The sequence below is a fragment of the Carassius gibelio genome, chromosome B9 (genome assembly GCF_023724105.1).
Source record: "Carassius gibelio isolate Cgi1373 ecotype wild population from Czech Republic chromosome B9, carGib1.2-hapl.c, whole genome shotgun sequence".
Lineage (NCBI taxonomy): Eukaryota > Metazoa > Chordata > Actinopteri > Cypriniformes > Cyprinidae > Carassius > Carassius gibelio.
The window spans coordinates 27,822,281-27,842,646 of record NC_068404.1 but is presented as its reverse complement, the minus strand read 5'-3'; the positions used below and the strand labels follow the sequence as shown (position 1 = coordinate 27,842,646).

Below are 20,366 nucleotides of genomic sequence, written 5' to 3'. Positions count from 1 at the left end.
TGGAAGTTGTGACAATACCGTGAGGAAAAAAAAAATCATCATCCAAAACAAACCATGGCTTACAGTCAGATTCAGCCGTTTATTTATGATCCAGAATCAGATCCCGAGGCTGAAACTGAACGAGAGCAGCAGCAGCAACGACTCGCTCCGAGCGGGGCTCGAACCCGGGTCTCCGATGGGAGGCGGACGCACTAACAAGGAGGCAGAGATATTTTAAGCAGTTTTACTCACCGCCTGTGGTTCCAACACATGATCGTGACCCTTTTTCGTTGGGACTGCATTATCCTTAAGAAATAAATGATGTGCAAATCCGGCGTCAAACTGGGCCTTGTTTGTAAAACAAGCGTCTTCGAAATGCAGGGAACAAACACAAACACTTGCACAACTCCGTTGATGCTCTGTAAAAATAAACTCCATCCACTGGTCCCTTAATGTTTTTTTGTTTTTTCTTTGGTAATCTGTGCAGGGTTGTTTTGCCCTGGCAACCAAAAACACACTTCTTTTGTGACATTTGGCGACACTCTCGCTCTGATCAGTGAAGTCTGTTGTGCTCTCAGTGCTCTGCTATACGGGAGCGCGCTCTTCCGGCAAGAGTGCCCTTAGGACCCATATAAGGAAATTCCACTCCATCTAACGTCACACAGAGCCATACTCGAAAAAAACTTTCCGAAACTTGTGACAAACCGGAAGGAGTATTTTGGGAACAAAAATACTCCTTCAAACGTACAACTTAATTTTTGAAACTTTGTCCATGTTTAGCATGGGAATCCAACTCTTTAACAGTGTAAAAAACTCAGTATACATGAAATAGCATTTCACCCCCCCTTTAATGTTTTGAATTTGCAAAGGGTCAATTAGCATTTTGTGAAGCCTAAAAATCCATCATTCAAAGTAGTTTTAATTTCAAATGGTTTCTTTCGGCTAAAATATAAGTCTTTAATCCACAATATTGCTTTCTTCAGTGTAGTTGTCTCATGTGAATCAGGAGAGAAATCTGCACAGATCAAGCACCGTTTACAAGCCAAATATGTCCGTGGATTTTGATATGATGGACTTCTCACTGTAGGAAGCGTTATTAAGGATTTTGGACTCATATTATGGCCAGAAGAAATGGTTTGAAATTAAAAATGGACTGGTGGACTGGAGTGCTGTGGATTACTTGTGGATTATTGTGAGGTTTTTATCAGCTGTTTAGACGCTCATCCTGACGGCACCCATTCACTGCAGAGCATCCATTGGTGAGCAAGTGATGCAATGCTACATTTCTCCAAATCTGTTCCCATAGAGAAACTAACTCATTTACATCTTGGATGGCGTGAGGGTGAGGACATTTTCAGCCAGTTACTCTTTGTCCAGCAGAAAGGAGAAAATATGAACAAAATCTCCATTGTGGCTTTTCTTTCCTATGGGTCGTGTCCTCCCTGATTGTGTCTTCATGAAGTAATGCAGTGGACTGGTGGATCTCCACCCTCTTTGATTGTCAGCATATGGAACATGTTCTCAAAACTAATGTACCTCGAGGAGATTCTGGTCTCTATCATCCATTTGCAGTCCAATGCAATTAACCACTAACGCATGTGATCTTTACTGGTCTTTTAAACCTGCCATGCTGGTTTTCTTAATGGACGTCAGTTGGTGTGACTCACTTTTTATGTGCTAACGTGAAGCTTGGACTGTTTATAATTCTCTGACAATTTGACATTCCTAGAGAAGTCATCGATCTGGATGAGCTGTTTAAGTGCAATAGCTGATGGTTATGTTAACAGCATTTTTGGCAGAAGGATAGGACGTCTTGGAAGAAGCACCTGAAGTGGTTAGCAAGTGAACAAATCTGTGTTTTGTCTCAACTGCAAAAATATGTTTTATATTAATGTATTATTTATTATTATACAAATTTAAAATATGTAATAATTTGTGGGTAATGAATATGTGCATCAGTTTTTGAATGCTGCCTATGCGTTTCACTTAACGCTTTTGTTTTTCCAGTGTATGTTTGATGCAGTACAAGGGCTCAGTGATATATTGAATATTTGTATTATATTTGCATTGATTATGCTAGCAATATACTGATTTTAATGCATGCTATATTTAATATAATTTTTTTTATTTTGCTTTATTTTGAAATGGACAGTAATGTTTCATGCAAATGTTTTATTTTAATGTATTACAATTTAATTTAATTTAATTTGAAATGTATAGCAATTAGTGAGAAATGAATCCATGCATTTATTTTTAGATACAGAGTTTGCATTACACTTGCTATTTGGGTTTGCAGTGTATATTCGAGGTGATACGAAGGCTCGGTGATATTCAATATTTGATTGTATTATTATTATTTATTTTTTTGCAATGATTATGCTAGCGGTATCGTGATCTAAATGCATGTTTTACTTTAATTCAGTTTAACTTGATATGTATTGCAATTCAGTGAGTGATGAATCCATGCAACCTCTTTTTTATACATGTTCTCTACTCTTGCCATTTTTCTCTGCAATGTAAATTTAAGGCCAATACTAAGGCTCAGTGATATAGTGAACATTTATAATTAATTGCAATGGTGATGCTAGCAATATCATGATTTTAATGCATTTTTGTTTGTACTGTATATATGGAATGTTTATAATACATTTGCAGTTAATATGCAAACAATGTCATGATTTAAATGCACATTTCTTTACCCATTAATTTAAAAACTGCCTATTAACTCCCTTTTATTCACTCTGCTTGTTTCTAGAGAGCATTATGCATTATGTGAACAATGTTTGTGTATTGCAGATATTCACAAATACATGACCCGTCCTTGATCGCTTCAATATGCACTCAAACAAAGCCTTGGGTTGGTCTGGACAAGGTGTCTTTGCTGAAATCCAAATGGAAATACATGTATTCCCCGGATATGAAATGATTTAGCAGTTTATTTAGGAGACGGGACAGGTAAACATTTTGTGGTTTAGAGGAAAATCAATCACATGTGGTGCTCTAACACAACCACAGAGGATCTGACCTCTGAACACAACTAAGCCATTCTTTTTCATATGTTATTTAATAATAATAATTACACTCTGAAAATAATTTCCAGACAGTTAATTGCTTGCAGGATCATTTCTCTAGCAAAGGGTGGATTATGGGTCATTAGATGTATTCTACAGAAGAATGAACAGTTATGCTAAAATGTCAAATGGTCTAAAGAAAGTGTTTTATTTCCTTTCAAACAATGAACTGGACAAATGATTAAAGGTGATTGACATGACCACTTTAAAGCATGGTTAATAATATTTATAATGCTGTTAAATAGGTTTATGTGTTACTTAATTAAGTTATGCATTTTTTCACTTTTTGACCAGTGAATTTATGTTTTTCTGGATGTTCCTCACTAATGGATAATGGGTTAAGCAAGCCTCATAATATAGGGACTGGTGAGTGAATTTGAACTGAATGGACCACGTCACACATAGCCACTATGCAAGCCTGCTTAATGTTGGTCCATTTTATGTATGTGCATGTATGCATTTGATTTATAATACTTGTATTTATTCATCCTTTATCTGTTTTATAAAAAAATTATTTATTCAGTTTATATTTATTTATTTAACCTTTTTATTAATTATATTTGTTTGCATGTATTTTTTAACTTTATTTTTATTTAATACTTTTTCCAAATTTAATATAATATGCACAGTATTTAATGGCAAGTTTCTGAAACAGGCATTTTGTTTATTTGATACTCAGAAATTGAATTTAAAAGGCAACTCTTAATTCAAATCTGAGTGAATCGCACAGAACCCTTCTGAATAACTTTTTTTTTTTAAACTGTTTTAGTGATTGGATGAATTAGTTCAGAGCTGAACTATGATATACAAAAGCAATACTAATGTTTTTATGCATCTTTTACAGTGCACTAATTACTGGGACTGCAACAAACAACGAGGACCAGTGACTTTTGAATGATTTGTAGATGCATGCAAGTCAAGTGACTGTACCTGATGGATTATCATCCTCTGTGACATCTTCCTGCTCACCTTCTTTGTAAATGTCGACCTCTGCAAGTGAACATACGCTGCTGTTAGTTTGGTTTGAGCCACAGAAGATTTAAAACATTGATTTGCATTGCATTGCATTTGCATAGCACATTTTGCATTGCATGTGTATGTCCAAGATTTGATGTTTTTATTCAGATGGATCAATCAGAACAATATTACAAAGAATAATAGTTGATCATGTTTAGGGCAGGATTGCTCCAGATATTCACCTTCAGTGTCAGCACATGTACCTAGACCGCTGCTGTCCAGACTGCTGTCCAGATCCTCTGACAGAAGCGAGCTGTTCGCTGAGAGAACAGACATGTTTGTCTCCACTGTGGAACCCGAGCATGACTGTTCACCCTCCTCAACAGTCTCCACTGACATGGCTTCTGAAACACACAGGTAAAATCACTACAGTTAAATCCACAGTAACTCTCCTTATGCATAACTGAATATCTGTCAAGCAACTATGTTTGAAACCAAACCATATAACTACATGTCTCAAAAAAAAAAAAAAGATGTTAAATTACCCATGCAACATCTGTTTCTGGAAATCAATAAATTATTTCTTAAAAGGCAGCAACAAAGAGCATGACCAGGGCAGTCTGATACGTTAATTTTGGAAATGCAACAGAATTTACAAAGAATACATACAAATGTTAAGGTTCTGTATGTCAAATTACTTGCTGTTCTTTAAAAGTACCAGAAAAACCTAAAGGCACTGAGATTTAAGTGGATTTCCCATTGTTAGTTCCCCAGTAGAAACACATTAAGTTTTTCCAGGATTTTTTGTAAGAGCTGGTTTGTTCTCAGGTTTATACAGAAACTAACAGTGAGGTATCTAGTCTAAACAACAGAATGATGTTTGACCTCTGCTGCTTTCCTGTTTTTCTAAGAGACAGCTTGATGAAATCTTTATCAGTCACTGGAGATGATTTGTGAGCCTCACCGTCCTCGTTACACGGCTCTCCTCGCAGCTCGCGCACCAGCTCGTGGTGCTCCGTGTCCTCCAGAGCCTGAAGGAATTTGGAAAACCAGCCAGCTTCATTTTTCACCAGCCTTTTGAGGAGCAGCCGAGCGCCACCTATGTTCCCCTGATTCTCTGTGAGCTTCAGAATCTGCCGGAGTCATAGTGAACAAATGCATAATGCTTTTATTATGAGAGACAAGAGGGCAACAGAACAACACTGACAGACACACTAGAGAGATGAACTGACAAAGAGCCACAGGGTCATTCGTGAAATACAACGTTTTGAATTCTTAACTTTCATTTAATCTTTATTTTTTCTCCTTAATTTAGAAATTTTGCTATTTTCAGAAATGTTCTTTGTTCAAGCTCAGACACGCCCCCTTTAATTACTTAAAATTATATATTATAAATACAGTATATAACATCCAATGTCGTAGTAATAATAATAATTTATGAATACTACATTAATAAATATAAATAAATTATTAAATGTAAAAAGTATATAACATCCAATGTTGCAGTAATAATAATAATTTATGAGTACTACATTAATAAATATAAATAAATTATATATATATATATATATATATATATATATATATATATATATATATATATATATATATATATATATAATGTAAAAAGTATATTACATCCAATGTTGTAGTAGTATTGTAATAATAATAATAATAATAATAATAATAATAGTTAGTAGTAGTAAATTACATGCAATGTATTACAATATAATATCACTAGTATTATTAAATTAGATGTAATTATTAATATCATTATTAATTTGTTTAATCATAGTACTATATGCATATTTATATAAAAAGAATTGGATATAAAAGTATATAATACCAATATAAATAATAATTGCAGTTGTTATATTGCAGTAAAGTATATCACTACTAATAACATTTTATTGAATTGTGTTGTTTAATATTTCATCTAGTATGTCAGAGCCACATCAGTAACTCAAATCAACAATTGATCTGTTTCTGTTTGGTTTAAAGCGCCATCTACTGATGATAATTATTTACACAAACTTTGTTTCAGCCCCTGTGACGTAGGCTTATAGATTTACTTTAAATACCACAACTTTTTAAAGTTAAGTTTTAATATTTCAATATTTAAACAGAATGAATAAACGTATGACACCTTGGAGCACAAAACCAGTCGGAAGTCTCTCGGGTATATTTGTAGCAATAGCCAAAAATACATTGTACGGGTCAAAATTATCGATTTTTCTTTTATGCCAAAAATCATTTAGTAGCTACATTAAGTAAAGATCATGTTCCATGAAGATATATTTTGTAAATTCCCTACCTTAAATATATCAAAACTTAATTTTTGATTATAAATGCATGGCTAAGTTCTTCATTTGGACAACTTAAAAGGCAATTTTCTCAATATTTTGATTTTTTGCACCCCCCAATAGTTGTATCTCGGCCAAATACTGTCCTAACAAACCATACATCAGTGGAAAGCTTATTTATTCAGCTTTCAGGTTATATTTTTCCAGCCCCTTACGACTGGTTTCGTGGTCTAGGGTCACAATACTTAAACAATAATAATAATGTGGGCCCCCTGATCTATTATCAGATTACTGACATTCTCCTGGTCCTCGTGCGTCAGGAGCTCCAGCGCGCGGCAGTGCGCGCACACGTCCGCGGTCTTCATGTTGACCAGCGTGAGCTGCAGGAGGTCGATCAGCCGGACGCAGCTGTCGTTCTCGGTCTCCTCCGTGGGCTCCGGTGGGCTGTTCAACACGTACTTCGCGGCGTGTTTGCACCCGACGGTTTCCAGCGCGGTGATCAGCTCTCTCGACCATCCCTGCTCGCAGTTTTTCGAGTGAATAATCTCGTCGATCAGAAGTGCCGCGGCGCTTATGTTCCCCTCCTCACGAAACTTGGCTTTAATTCTGTCCTTTCGATCCGGTTCGAGGAAATGCAACAGATCCAGAAGTGGCTCGACTTGAATGAGTCGCTTCAGTCTGTCTTTGAAACAGTCCAGAATGTGTCGCGTCTCTGCGTCCTGATCGCAGCTCATGCTGATAAGATAAGATAACGCAGAAAAGATCAACAGAAGAACCCAGTGTCAGAGTTCACCGATCACCGTTTACTAGAGCCGACGGACCCGTGCTCAGTTTCCCCGGACAGGTTCACTTTCGCTTTCGTTTCTCGTCTTGGTTTTCATACGTCAGAGATGCGACGCGTCTTGCTTACATCGGCAACTTTGAGCCAAATAAGCGAGGAAGAAGAAAACATATTTATCGAAATACATTTATTCATGCATAGGTCGACAGTTTTGCGGTCATATATAATTATGTAGGTTATACTAAAAAAAATTCTGCAATATTAAATAACAAATAAACACTGTTGGAGACTGAATATGCCAAACCGGTTAGCAAAACATTTCTACATTTATTTTATATAATATAATATAATATAATATAATATAATATAATATAATATAATATAATATAATATAATATTTATTTTTGAACATTGGTTAATTCTATAATGCAGACATTTTAGTTTTATTAAAAATCATTAAAGTATACGCTACTACACTAAAACATTCAAAGCTAGCCTATAACAAAGATGATTGGAATACACTTTAAAAGAAAATACTTTTTTTTAATTTTAGTTCTTAATTTTAACACACACACACACACACACACACACACACACACACACACACACACACATATATATATATATATATATATATATATATTGGTGGACAACATCAAAAAAAAATCACATGATTTTCTGCAATTAATCACATTATTAAGCACAAAATTCAATAATGAATTCAAAAGTACTGTATTATGTATTTTTTTTAAGTACTGCTATATGAACAAAAGTGCAATAACACTTGGTTTGCAAATAGGCCTACTTTAAAGAAATAAAGGGGCTTTATACAGCTGTATTCCTTTTACATAGTAGCAGGTAAATTATTTATTGAAAATCTCAGCTTATAACATTAATGTAATCAAATGGAATATAAAACAAAAGCTTTTTGTTGATGTTGATTCTTACAAAGCTCATCGTTCTAAAAAGCGATGTGTGCTCTGATTGGCCAGCTGTGCAGTGTGTTGTGATTGGCTGAATGCCTCAAGCGTGTGACAGATATGTTATGCACCAACAGATATGTTGTTGCATCCAGTGGGGAATTTATTATCGATTATAATGACTTGTGTAGTGAGCTTTTACATGTTGCATTGTGTATCGCACTGCGTAAACATAAACCATGTCTGCATTTGTAATTGGAGAAATGACAAATAACAAGCGCTACTCTACACTGCTCAAAACTTATGTTTGAATCATCAGTGGCAAATTCTTTAAATATGAAAACATACAGGCAGTGAATCAGAACAGATGGCATTGTAGGCTTTTCTCCCAGGACAGTCCTCCGTAAAATGCATTGTAACATAGAAATATTTGGTTTGAACAGTTATGTATCAGTGTTGCAGTGGTGGACAGAAACGGAGTTGCTTTACTTCGTTACTGTACTTAAGTACATTTTTCAAGTATCTGTACTTTACTGGAGTAGTTTTATTTTGAGTAACTTTTACTTTTACTTCACTACATTCCAAAGCATAAGATCGTACTTTTAACTTCACTACATTTCATAAAACATATGGTTACTCCCTATCAGTAGCGTAGCCAGAAAAGATACTCTGGGTGTGCATATGAAAATCTGAGTGTGCCACATTTATTGTCAGATTACTGTGCAAAATTATGGGATAGTATTTTTGTCGCACTGTTTCCGTCCAACCTACTCCTAGTGGTAATTTGCAGGCCGTGTCAAAATGTAGCTAGTTAATTGTTAAATGTAATCATTTTCTTCCAAATAATTTTGAACTTCTGGTACGATACTTGGACATTTCCAATCTGGCAACACTGTCTGTTGATGTTGGCCCAGGGAGGGAGAAACATCCTCATCAGGTGTAACGTTAAGGGCCGTTTCATAGTCAACGCATCTTTACGCAACGACGCGTCCCCGAGGCTACGCATCGTTATGCTTCGGCCGCCATTATGCGTCGGTGCGTAGCCAAATGTGTCGTCCAAGTTTTTGATACGCGACGCGCCGATTCACGCAATACTACCTATTCGTTGTCGGTGGGGGCGACATTGCAAGTATTGTATATTAATTCAAGTATATTGTGTTTACAGAAGAAGAAGGTTTGAATACAATGGCGGGCAGGAAAATTATGCGAACTTTCATCCACATTTATACGATAGTTCATCAGCAACAGAATACCCCCCCCCCCTTCAGTTGCCATTGTGATCTGAATATCACCCGACCTATCGCGACCCGACTCTACTAATATCACCCGACTCTACTACCACCTGTTTAGACTATGAGCGTTGCTTGCTCACGTTTCTCGCGTTGACTATGAAACGGCCCTAAGGCCTTGTGTACGGCTGTTCATCAAGTCAAGTTTTTTTTTTTTGCTAAAAAAAAAATTAAGAAAGGAGCTCTGCGACATATTGCTAGCTAGGCTAGGCTATAGGATTCTTATTTCTGTGCCCCTGCGAGTATGATTTAGAATGTTCAGTGGCGTCACAGACAGAACTGCCATATTCAAACAGCTTTCGCGTGTTGGCTGCACTGAGCCAGAGACAGAAGCGCTCAGCGCTTGTCATAAATCACAATTAATATGCAGTGTTTTCAACCACATAATGTTTATTTTAGGTTTCATAAATTTAAATATACATAATCACTAGTAAAACAATACATTGTTAGTTTGTAAAATACACACTGATGTCTATGGAAGCAGCAAAAACGATCTAATCAAATGTAATTTGCAGAAGTGTTTTATTCATATATCAGACACACATAGCAGAACAATAAAGTTTACTCTATTCTTCGTCCAGTTCAACAGCCACTTACTTTCATTTCAGGAGAAACTTGGGAATTCAAGTGCTGTAGGCTACGCTAAATCCGACTGACAGGACTCTGAACTGCAGTTCTCATCTCGTTATAGATCAAGATAATTTATAAAGGTTTTTAAACGAATAATCGGAATATCAGATAGTTGACATGGTAAACAAGTTTGTTTAATAAAAAATGAAAACAAATAAAATAAAACGAATACCGATACATCTGTTAGTGGCTGCTGTGTGTCAAGCGACAATCATAAAAAAAAAAAAACGCGACAATGATGATGCGTCGCCATGGAAACAAGGGGTCAGTTAAATTTGTATTAATATTTGTAATTTAGGCGTGAAAAGGGTTGATTTAAAAATATATATTTTTTCAAAGTAAACGACAATAGCACAAGTTTAGTAAACATTTTTTGAGACTATGAAAAATAATTCTGCATCAATTTTAGGTGTGCCAGCTGCCACTTTGGGTGGCACAGGCACACCGTGGCACACCTTTGGTTATGCCACTGCTCCCTATAATATATCACGTGCTCCGACACGCAGAAGCTGTGTCTGATTCATCATGAACGAACTGAGTCTTTTAAAAATAAACTTTAATCGGATCGCGAATAGCACCAAACGATTCGTTTACGAATTAGAATGATCCGATTGCAGCTGTTCTGGAGTCGACCACTCACTGATTCAAATGAACCGTTTAGTGCGAGTCTCCAGAAGTAAGAACCGGCAGATCTTGTGAGCGCGCGTGCGTCTGGTGTTGCTAAAACTCAGTTATTAATGTCGAAATTTAGGATTAATTATTGTAACTGAAAATCATATTTAGGTCAAAATTGTCAGTTGTTTGGGAACTAATTCCGCTATTAAGAGTGATCTGTTTAAGCCCACTGAAATGCTCCAGTGCAAACGATGCAGACACATCAATCAGCGTCTCTGTGTTTTAGGTTAAAAAATAAAATAAAATAACCTTAAACTAACACAGATTAAATAAAATAACTCATGTAGTCCAAATTCCCCGCTGCCGTAATATTAACAGTTTTATTAAAATGCCATGACGTCTGTTTTTAAATTGTTTATCAACAGTAACGTTATATTGTTTGGATTAACTAGTCGAGTAACATTAGACAGACATGAATTTTTATTCATAACCGTACTGAAAATAAGTAAATATCGTAGCTGATGCTAAATGTCTAGCTAACAAGCTTGCTGGTGTTAACTTGGGGTAATTTTTATAAATAATGTCCAAATATTTTTATTCAACCACCTATATATATATATATATATATATATATATATATATATATATATATATAGATACATCTGGGGAGAAAAGAAAGGATGTGATGTTCAGAACAGGCCTTATTATCATGTCATATATATAACGGTGATGTTCTGTAAAACCACAAACTTTAAAATACTTTTTTCTTACTGGTGAAAATCAGATGGTCATCTCTGTTTTCTCTCAGGTACATCACAGTGTAAGCTTCACAGTGAACATTACTCTCGTCAACGTAGTCCATATCAACAAGAAAAATATATCTTGACTCCATATAGTGGTTATTTTGGAAAAAATCCCAGGTATTTTGAGCAGTAGGATTATTAAAAAAAAAAGTGCTAATACAAAATTAAATTATAAAATTGCAAACATCTATCTTTCAGTACTTTTTTTACTTAAGTACATAAAAAATTGAGTACTTTTGTACTTTCACTTGAGTAAAATTGAAAAAGGAGTACTTTTACTTTTACTGGAGTAATATTTTATTATACGTATCTGTACTTTTACTCAAGTTTATTTATTTAATTTTAACTTTTTATTCATCAAAGAATCCTGAAAAAAGTATCACAGGTTCCAAAATAGTATTTAGCAGCAAAACTGTTGATAATTCTAATAATAAAAATTCAATTAAATTATACATCGAAGAATCTTGAAAAAAGTATCGCAGATTTCAAAATAATATTTGATAGCACAACTATTAATAGTTCTAATAATAAATCATCATATTTTCATGATTTCTAAAGATCATGTGACACTGAAGACTGGAGGAATGATGCTGAAAATACAGCTGCACATCACAGAAATAGATTATATTTTAAAGGATATTAATATAGAAAACATTATTTTATATATTTTATTTTGATAATTTAGAATTATTACTGAAATACAACCTTTTTTTGTTCAAACAGTTCATTGAACAATAATAAATGAAGTACCTGAATCTGACATTGAAGTAAATGTAGAATAATTAGCAAAGATGATTAATTTAGCGCTGTAAACGCGCGTGTGAGGGGCGGAGACGCGCCGCGGAGCGTCAGACGCGAGTGAGGACCAAACACAGCAGAACGGTAGGAAACTTCACTCCTCTTATTATTTCTCTTTTACTATAGCGATTTATTTTTTAGATACATGATCTGAGTCTTTCATAGAGTTGTAGAGTTAATGGAGTTATTAGAGAAATAGTTATTTTTTTACATTCTTTGATCGAAGTTTTCAGATCGGCACTTCGGAGCCTGTTCGCGACTCGGTTGATTCAGATCGGCACTTCGGAGCCTGTTCGCGACTCGGTTGATTCAGATCGGCACTTCGGAGCTTGTTCGCGACTCGGTTGATTCAGATCGGCACTTCGGACCCTGTTCGCGACTCGGTTGATTCAGATCGGCACTTCGGAGCCGTTTCGCGACTCGGTTGATTCAGATCGGCACTTCGGAGCCTGTTCGCGACTCGGTTGATTCAGATCGGCACTTCGGAGCTTGTTCGCGACTCGGTTGATTCAGATCGGCACTTCGGAGCCTGTTCGCGACTCGGTTGATTCAGATCGGCACTTCGAAGCATATCTGAGATTTTTTAAATTTTAAATGTGTTGCTATTTAGGGTTTATTTTTCACCAGTGACAGTCAAATTTTTATTAACGAGTATTAATTTTATATTTAAGTGCTTCTTCCTTTAAAAAAAATTATTTTGACTCTTTAAACATCCATAGGAAAAACAGTAAACGCAAAACTGATATGCATTCCTTTTATTTATATATTTGTTTGTACAGTTAGTCAAAAGTCATTGCCTAAATGCATCAAATATATATATATATATATATATATATATATATATATATATATATATATATATATATATATATATTTATTATAAATCAATATTTAAATAAGACACATTCAAAACACCTGTAGAGTATTGCGGTGTACAAACCATACAGTGCAAACTATAAAAACTTGTCAGTCAAAGTGAAACACTGGGATAAAAAGTGAAAGTGTTACGTGCAAATGTTTGCAGATTTATTAACAATTTTGAATATGTCCGAAAACTAAAAACAAAACAAAATTCCACCTCTGCTTCTGGCTGTCTTCAATTTGATTGTTATGCAGCAAAACGCCACATATATAAATAAATTGTAAATACTAAATTAAAGACACACATAGCAGAACAATAAAGTTTACTCTATTCTTCGTCCAGTTCAACAGCCACTTACTTTCATTTCAGGAGAAACTGGGGAATTCAAGTGCTGTAGGCTACGCTAAATCCGACTGACAGGACTCTGAACTGCAGTTCTCATCTCGTTATAGATCAAGATAATTTATAAAGGTTTTTAAACGAATAATCGGAATATCAGATAGTTGACATGGTAAACAAGTTTGTTTAATAAAAAATGAAAAAAATAAAATAAAACGAATACCGATACATCTGTTAGTGGCTGCTGTGTGTCAAGCGACAATCATAAAAAAAAAAAAACGCGACAATGATGACGCGTCGCCATGGAAACAAGGGGTCAGTTAAATTTGTATTAATATTTGTAATTTAGGCGTGAAAAGGGTTGATTTAAAAATATATATATTTTCAAAGTAAACAACAATAGCCCAAGTTTAGTAAACATTTTTTGAGACTATGAAAAATAATTCTGCATCTATTTTTAGGTGTGCCAGCTGCCACTTTCAGTGGCACAGGCACACCGTGGCACACCTTTGGTTATGCCACTGCTCCCTATAATATATCACGTGCTCCGACACGCAGAAGCTGTGTCTGATTCATCATGAACGAACTGAGTCTTTTCAAAATAAACTTTAATCGGATCGCGAATCGCACCAAACGATTCGTTTACGAATTAGAATGATCCGATTGCAGCTGTTCTGGAGTCGACCACTCACTGATTCAAATGAACCGTTTAGTGCGAGTCTCCAGAAGTAAGAACCGGCAGATCTTGTGAGCACGCGTGCGTCTGGTGTTGCTAAAACTCAGTTATTAATGTCGAAATTTAGGATTAATTATTGTAACTGAAAATCATATTTAGGTCAAAATTGTCAGTTGTTTGGGAACAAAATCCGCTATTAAGAGTGATCTGTTTAAACCCACTGAAATGCTCCAGTGCAAACGATGCAGACACATCAATCAGCGTCTCTGTGTTTTAGGTTAAAAAATAAAATAAAATAACCTTAAACTAACACAGATTAAATAAAATAACTCATGTAGTCCAAATTCCCCTCTGCCGTAATATTAACAGTTTTATTAAAATGCCATGACGTCTGTTTTTAAATTGTTTATCAACAGTAACGTTATATTGTTTGGATTAACTAGTCGAGTAACATTAGACAGACATGAATTTTTATTCATAACCGTACTGAAAATAAGTAAATATCGTAGCTGATGCTAAATGTCTAGCTAACAAGCTTGCTGGTGTTAACTTGGGGTAATTTTTATAAATAATGTCCAAATATTTTTATTCAACCACCTATATATATATATATATATATATATATATATATATATATATATATATATATATATATATATATATATATATATATAGATACATCTGGGGAGAAAAGAAAGGATGTGATGTTCAGAACAGGCCTTATTATCATGTCATATATATAACGGTGATGTTCTGTAAAACCACAAACTTTAAAATACTTTTTTCTTACTGGTGAAAATCAGATGGTCATCTCTGTTTTCTCTCAGGTACATCACAGTGTAAGCTTCACAGTGAACATTACTCTCGTCAACGTAGTCCATATCAACAAGAAAAATATATCTTGACTCCATATAGTGGTTATTTTGGAAAAAATCCCAGGTATTTTGAGCAGTAGGATTATTTAAAAAAAAAGTGCTAATACAAAATTAAATTATAAAATTGCAAACATCTATCTTTCAGTACTTTTTTACTTAAGTACATAAAAAATTGAGTACTTTTGTACTTTCACTTGAGTAAAATTGAAAAAGGAGTACTTTTACTTTTACTGGAGTAATATTTTATTATACGTATCTGTACTTTTACTCAAGTTTATTTATTTAATTTTAACTTTTTATTCATCAAAGAATCCTGAAAAAAGTATCACAGGTTCCAAAATAGTATTTATCAGCAAAACTGTTGATAATTCTAATAATAAAAATTAAATTAAATTATACATCGAAGAATCTTGAAAAAAGTATCGCAGATTTCAAAATAATATTTGATAGCACAACTATTAATAGTTCTAATAATAAATCATCATATTTTCATGATTTCTAAAGATCATGTGACACTGAAGACTGGAGGAATGATGCTGAAAATACAGCTGCACATCACAGAAATAGATTATATTTTAAAGGATATTAATATAGAAAACATTATTTTATATATTTTATTTTGATAATTTAGAATTATTACTGAAATACAACCTTTTTTTGTTCAAACAGTTCATTGAACAATAATAAATGAAGTACCTGAATCTGACATTGAAGTAAATGTATAATAATTAGCAAAGATGATTAATTTAGCGCTGTAAACACGCGTGTGAGGGGCGGAGACGCGCCGCGGAGCGTCAGACGCGAGTGAGGACCAAACACAGCAGAATGGTAGGAAACTTCACTCCTCTTATTATTTCTCTTTTACTATAGCGATTTATTTTTTAGATACATGATCTGAGTCTTTCATAGAGTTGTAGAGTTAATTGAGTTATTAGAGAAATAGTTATTTTTTTACATTCTTTGATCGAAGTTTTCAGATCGGCACTTCGGAGCCTGCTCGCGACTCGGTTGATTCAGATCGGCACTTCGGAGCCTGTTCGCGACTTGGTTGATTCAGATCGGCACTTCGGACCCTGTTCGCGACTTGGTTGATTCAGATCGGCACTTCGGAGCCTGTTCGCGACTCAGTTGATTCAGATCGGCACTTCGGAGCCTGTTCGCGACTCGGTTGATTCAGATCGGCACTTCGGAGCCTGTTCGCGACTCGGTTGATTCAGATCGGCACTTCGAAACATGTCTGAGATTTTTTACATTTTAAATGTGTTGCTATTTAGGGTTTATTTTTCACCAGTGACAATCAAATTTTTATTAACGAGTATTAATTTTATATTTAAGTGCCTCTTCCTTAAAAAAAAATAATTTTGGCTCTTTAAACATCCATAGGAAAAACAGTAAACGCAATACTGATATGCATTCCTTTTATTTATATATTTGTTTGTACAGTTAGTCAAAAGTCATTGCCTAAATGCATCAAATATATATATATATATATATATATATATATATATATATATATATATATATATATATATATATATATATATATTATAAATCAATATTTAAATAAGACACATTCAAAACACCTGTAGAATATTGCGGTGTACAAACCATACAGTGCAAACTATAAAAACTTGTCAGTCAAAGTGAAACACTGGGATAAAAAGTGAAAGTGTTACGTGCAAATGTTTGCAGATTTATTAACAATTTTGAATATGTCCGAAAACTAAAAACAAAACAAAATTCCACCTCTGCTTCTGGCTGTCTTCAATTTGATTGTTATGCAGCAAAACGCCACATATATAAATAAATTGTAAATACTAAATTAAAGACACACATAGCAGAACAATAAAGTTTACTCTATTCTTCGTCCAGTTCAACAGCCACTTACTTTCATTTCAGGAGAAACTGGGGAATTCAAGTGCTGTAGGCTACGCTAAATCCGACTGACAGGACTCTGAACTGCAGTTCTCATCTCGTTATAGATCAAGATAATTTATAAAGGTTTTTAAACGAATAATCGGAATATCAGATAGTTGACATGGTAAACAAGTTTGTTTAATAAAAAATGAAAAAAATAAAATAAAACGAATACCGATACATCTGTTAGTGGCTGCTGTGTGTCAAGCGACAATCATAAAAAAAAAAAAACGCGACAATGATGACGCGTCGCCATGGAAACAAGGGGTCAGTTAAATTTGTATTAATATTTGTAATTTAGGCGTGAAAAGGGTTGATTTAAAAATATATATATTTTCAAAGTAAACAACAATAGCCCAAGTTTAGTAAACATTTTTTGAGACTATGAAAAATAATTCTGCATCTATTTTTAGGTGTGCCAGCTGCCACTTTGGGTGGCACAGGCACACCGTGGCACACCTTTGGTTATGCCACTGCTCCCTATAATATACCACGTGCTCCGACACGCAGAAGCTGTGTCTGATTCATCATGAACGAACTGAGTCTTTTCAAAATAAACTTTAATCGGATCGCGAATCGCACCAAACGATTCGTTTACGAATTAGAATGATCCGATTGCAGCTGTTCTGGAGTCGACCACTCACTGATTCAAATGAACCGTTTAGTGCGAGTCTCCAGAAGTAAGAACCGGCAGATCTTGTGAGCACGCGTGCGTCTGGTGTTGCTAAAACTCAGTTATTAATGTCGAAATTTAGGATTAATTATTGTAACTGAAAATCATATTTAGGTCAAAATTGTCAGTTGTTTGGGAACAAAATCCGCTATTAAGAGTGATCTGTTTAAACCCACTGAAATGCTCCAGTGCAAACGATGCAGACACATCAATCAGCGTCTCTGTGTTTTAGGTTAAAAAATAAAATAAAATAACCTTAAACTAACACAGATTAAATAAAATAACTCATGTAGTCCAAATTCCCCTCTGCCGTAATATTAACAGTTTTATTAAAATGCCATGACGTCTGTTTTTAAATTGTTTATCAACAGTAACGTTATATTGTTTGGATTAACTAGTCGAGTAACATTAGACAGACATGAATTTTTATTCATAACCGTACTGAAAATAAGTAAATATCGTAGCTGATGCTAAATGTCTAGCTAACAAGCTTGCTGGTGTTAACTTGGGGTAATTTTTATAAATAATGTCCAAATATTTTTATTCAACCACCTATATATATATATATATATATATATATATATATATATATATATATATAGATATATATATATATATAGATAGATACATCTGGGGAGAAAAGAAAGGATGTGATGTTCAGAACAGGCCTTATTATCATGTCATATATATAACGGTGATGTTCTGTAAAACCACAAACTTTAAAATACTTTTTTCTTACTGGTGAAAATCAGATGGTCATCTCTGTTTTCTCTCAGGTACATCACAGTGTAAGCTTCACAGTGGACATTACTCTCGTCAACGTAGTCCATATCAACAAGAAAAATATATCTTGACTCCATATAGTGGTTATTTTGGAAAAAATCCCAGGTATTTTGAGCAGTAGGATTATTTAAAAATAAAGTGCTAATACAAAATTAAATTATAAAATTGCAAACATCTATCTTTCAGTACTTTTTTACTTAAGTACATAAAAAATTGAGTACTTTTGTACTTTCACTTGAGTAAAATTGAAAAAGGAGTACTTTTACTTTTACTGGAGTAATATTTTATTATACGTATCTGTACTTTTACTCAAGTTTATTTATTTAATTTTAACTTTTTATTCATCAAAGAATCCTGAAAAAAGTATCACAGGTTCCAAAATAGTATTTAGCAGCAAAACTGTTGATAATTCTAATAATAAAAATTAAATTAAATTATACATCGAAAAATCTTGAAAAAAGTATCGTAGATTTCAAAATAATATTTGATAGCACAACTATTAATAGTTCTAATAATAAATCATCATATTTTCATGATTTCTAAAGATCATGTGACACTGAAGACTGGAGGAATGATGCTGAAAATACAGCTGCACATCACAGAAATAGATTATATTTTAAAGGATATTAATATAGAAAACATTATTTTATATATTTTATTTTGATAATTTAGAATTATTACTGAAATACAACCTTTTTTTGTTCAAACAGTTCATTGAACAATAATAAATGAAGTACCTGAATCTGACATTGAAGTAAATGTATAATAATTAGCAAAGATGATTAATTTAAGGCTGTAAACGCGCGTGTGAGGGGCCGAGACGCGCCGCAGAGCGTCAGACTCGAGTGAGGACCAAACACAGCAGAACGGTAGGAAACTTCACTCCTCTTATTATTTCTCTTTTACTATAGCGATTTATTTTTTAGATACATGATCTGAGTCTTTCATAGAGTTGTAGAGTTAATAGAGTTATTAGAGAAATAGTTATTTTTTTAAATTCTTTGATCGAAGTTTTCAGATCGGCACTTCGGACCCTGTTCGCTACTCGGTTGATTCAGATCGGCACTTCGGAGCCTGTTCGCGACTCGGTTGATTCAGATCGGCACTTCGAAGCATGTCTGAGATTTTTTAAATTTTAAATGTGTTGCTATTTAGGGTTTATTTTTCACCAGTGACACTCAAATTTTTATTAACGAGTATTAATTTTATATTTAAGTGCCTCTTCCTTAAAAAAAAAAAAAATTTGACTCTTTAAACATCCATAGGAAAAACAGTAAACGCAAAACTGATATGCATTCCTTTTATTTATATATTTGTTTGTACAGTTAGTCAAAAGTCATTGCCTAAATGCATCAAATATATATATATATATATATATATATATATATATATATATATATATTATAAATCAATATTTAAATAAGACACATTCAAAACACCTGTAGAGTATTGCGGTGTACAAACCATACAGTGCAAACTATAAAAACTTGTCAGTCAAAGTGAAACACTGGGATAAAAAGTGAAAGTGTTACGTGCAAATGTTTGCAGATTTATTAACAATTTTGAATATGTCCGAAAACTAAAAACAAAACAAAATTCCATCTCTGCTTCTGGCTGTCTTAAATTTGATTGTTATGCAGCAAAACGCCACATATATAAATAAATTGTAAATACTAAATTAAAGACACACATAGCAGAACAATAAAGTTTACTCTATTCTTCGTCCAGTTCAACAGCCACTTACTTTCATTTCAGGAGAAACAGGGAATTCAAGTGCTGTAAGCTACGCTAAATCCGACTGACAGGACTCTGAACTGCAGTTCTCATCTCGTTATAGATCAAGATAATTTATAAAGGTTTTTAAACGAATAATCGGAATATCAGATAGTTGACATGGTAAACAAGTTTGTTTAATAAAAAATGAAAAAAATAAAATAAAACGAATACCGATACATCTGTTAGTGGCTGCTGTGTGTCAAGCGACAATCATAAAAAAAAAAAAAAACGCGACAATGATGACGCATCGCCATGGAAACAAGGGGTCAGTTAAATTTGTATTAATATTTGTAATTTAGGTGTGAAAAGGGTTGATTTA

At 34.0% G+C, this 20,366-nt stretch overlaps 1 protein-coding gene across 1 annotated transcript in view; it reads right to left on the bottom strand.

The window, feature by feature from the left end:
- The window catches only part of ifih1 (interferon induced with helicase C domain 1), a 42,365-nt gene extending 35,189 nt beyond the window's left edge, over positions 1 to 7,176 (bottom strand). Inside the window, exons 1-4 of the mRNA XM_052564760.1 lie at positions 6,607 to 7,176; positions 4,972 to 5,140; positions 4,250 to 4,411; positions 3,981 to 4,040 (exon numbers count right to left, since the gene is read on the bottom strand). Of these exons, the coding sequence (XP_052420720.1) occupies positions 3,981 to 4,040; positions 4,250 to 4,411; positions 4,972 to 5,140; positions 6,607 to 7,044 (829 nt within the window). The 5' untranslated portion in view covers positions 7,045 to 7,176. The remainder of the gene's footprint in view (positions 1 to 3,980; positions 4,041 to 4,249; positions 4,412 to 4,971; positions 5,141 to 6,606) is intronic.
- Positions 7,177 to 20,366: the final 13,190 nt, after the last annotated feature.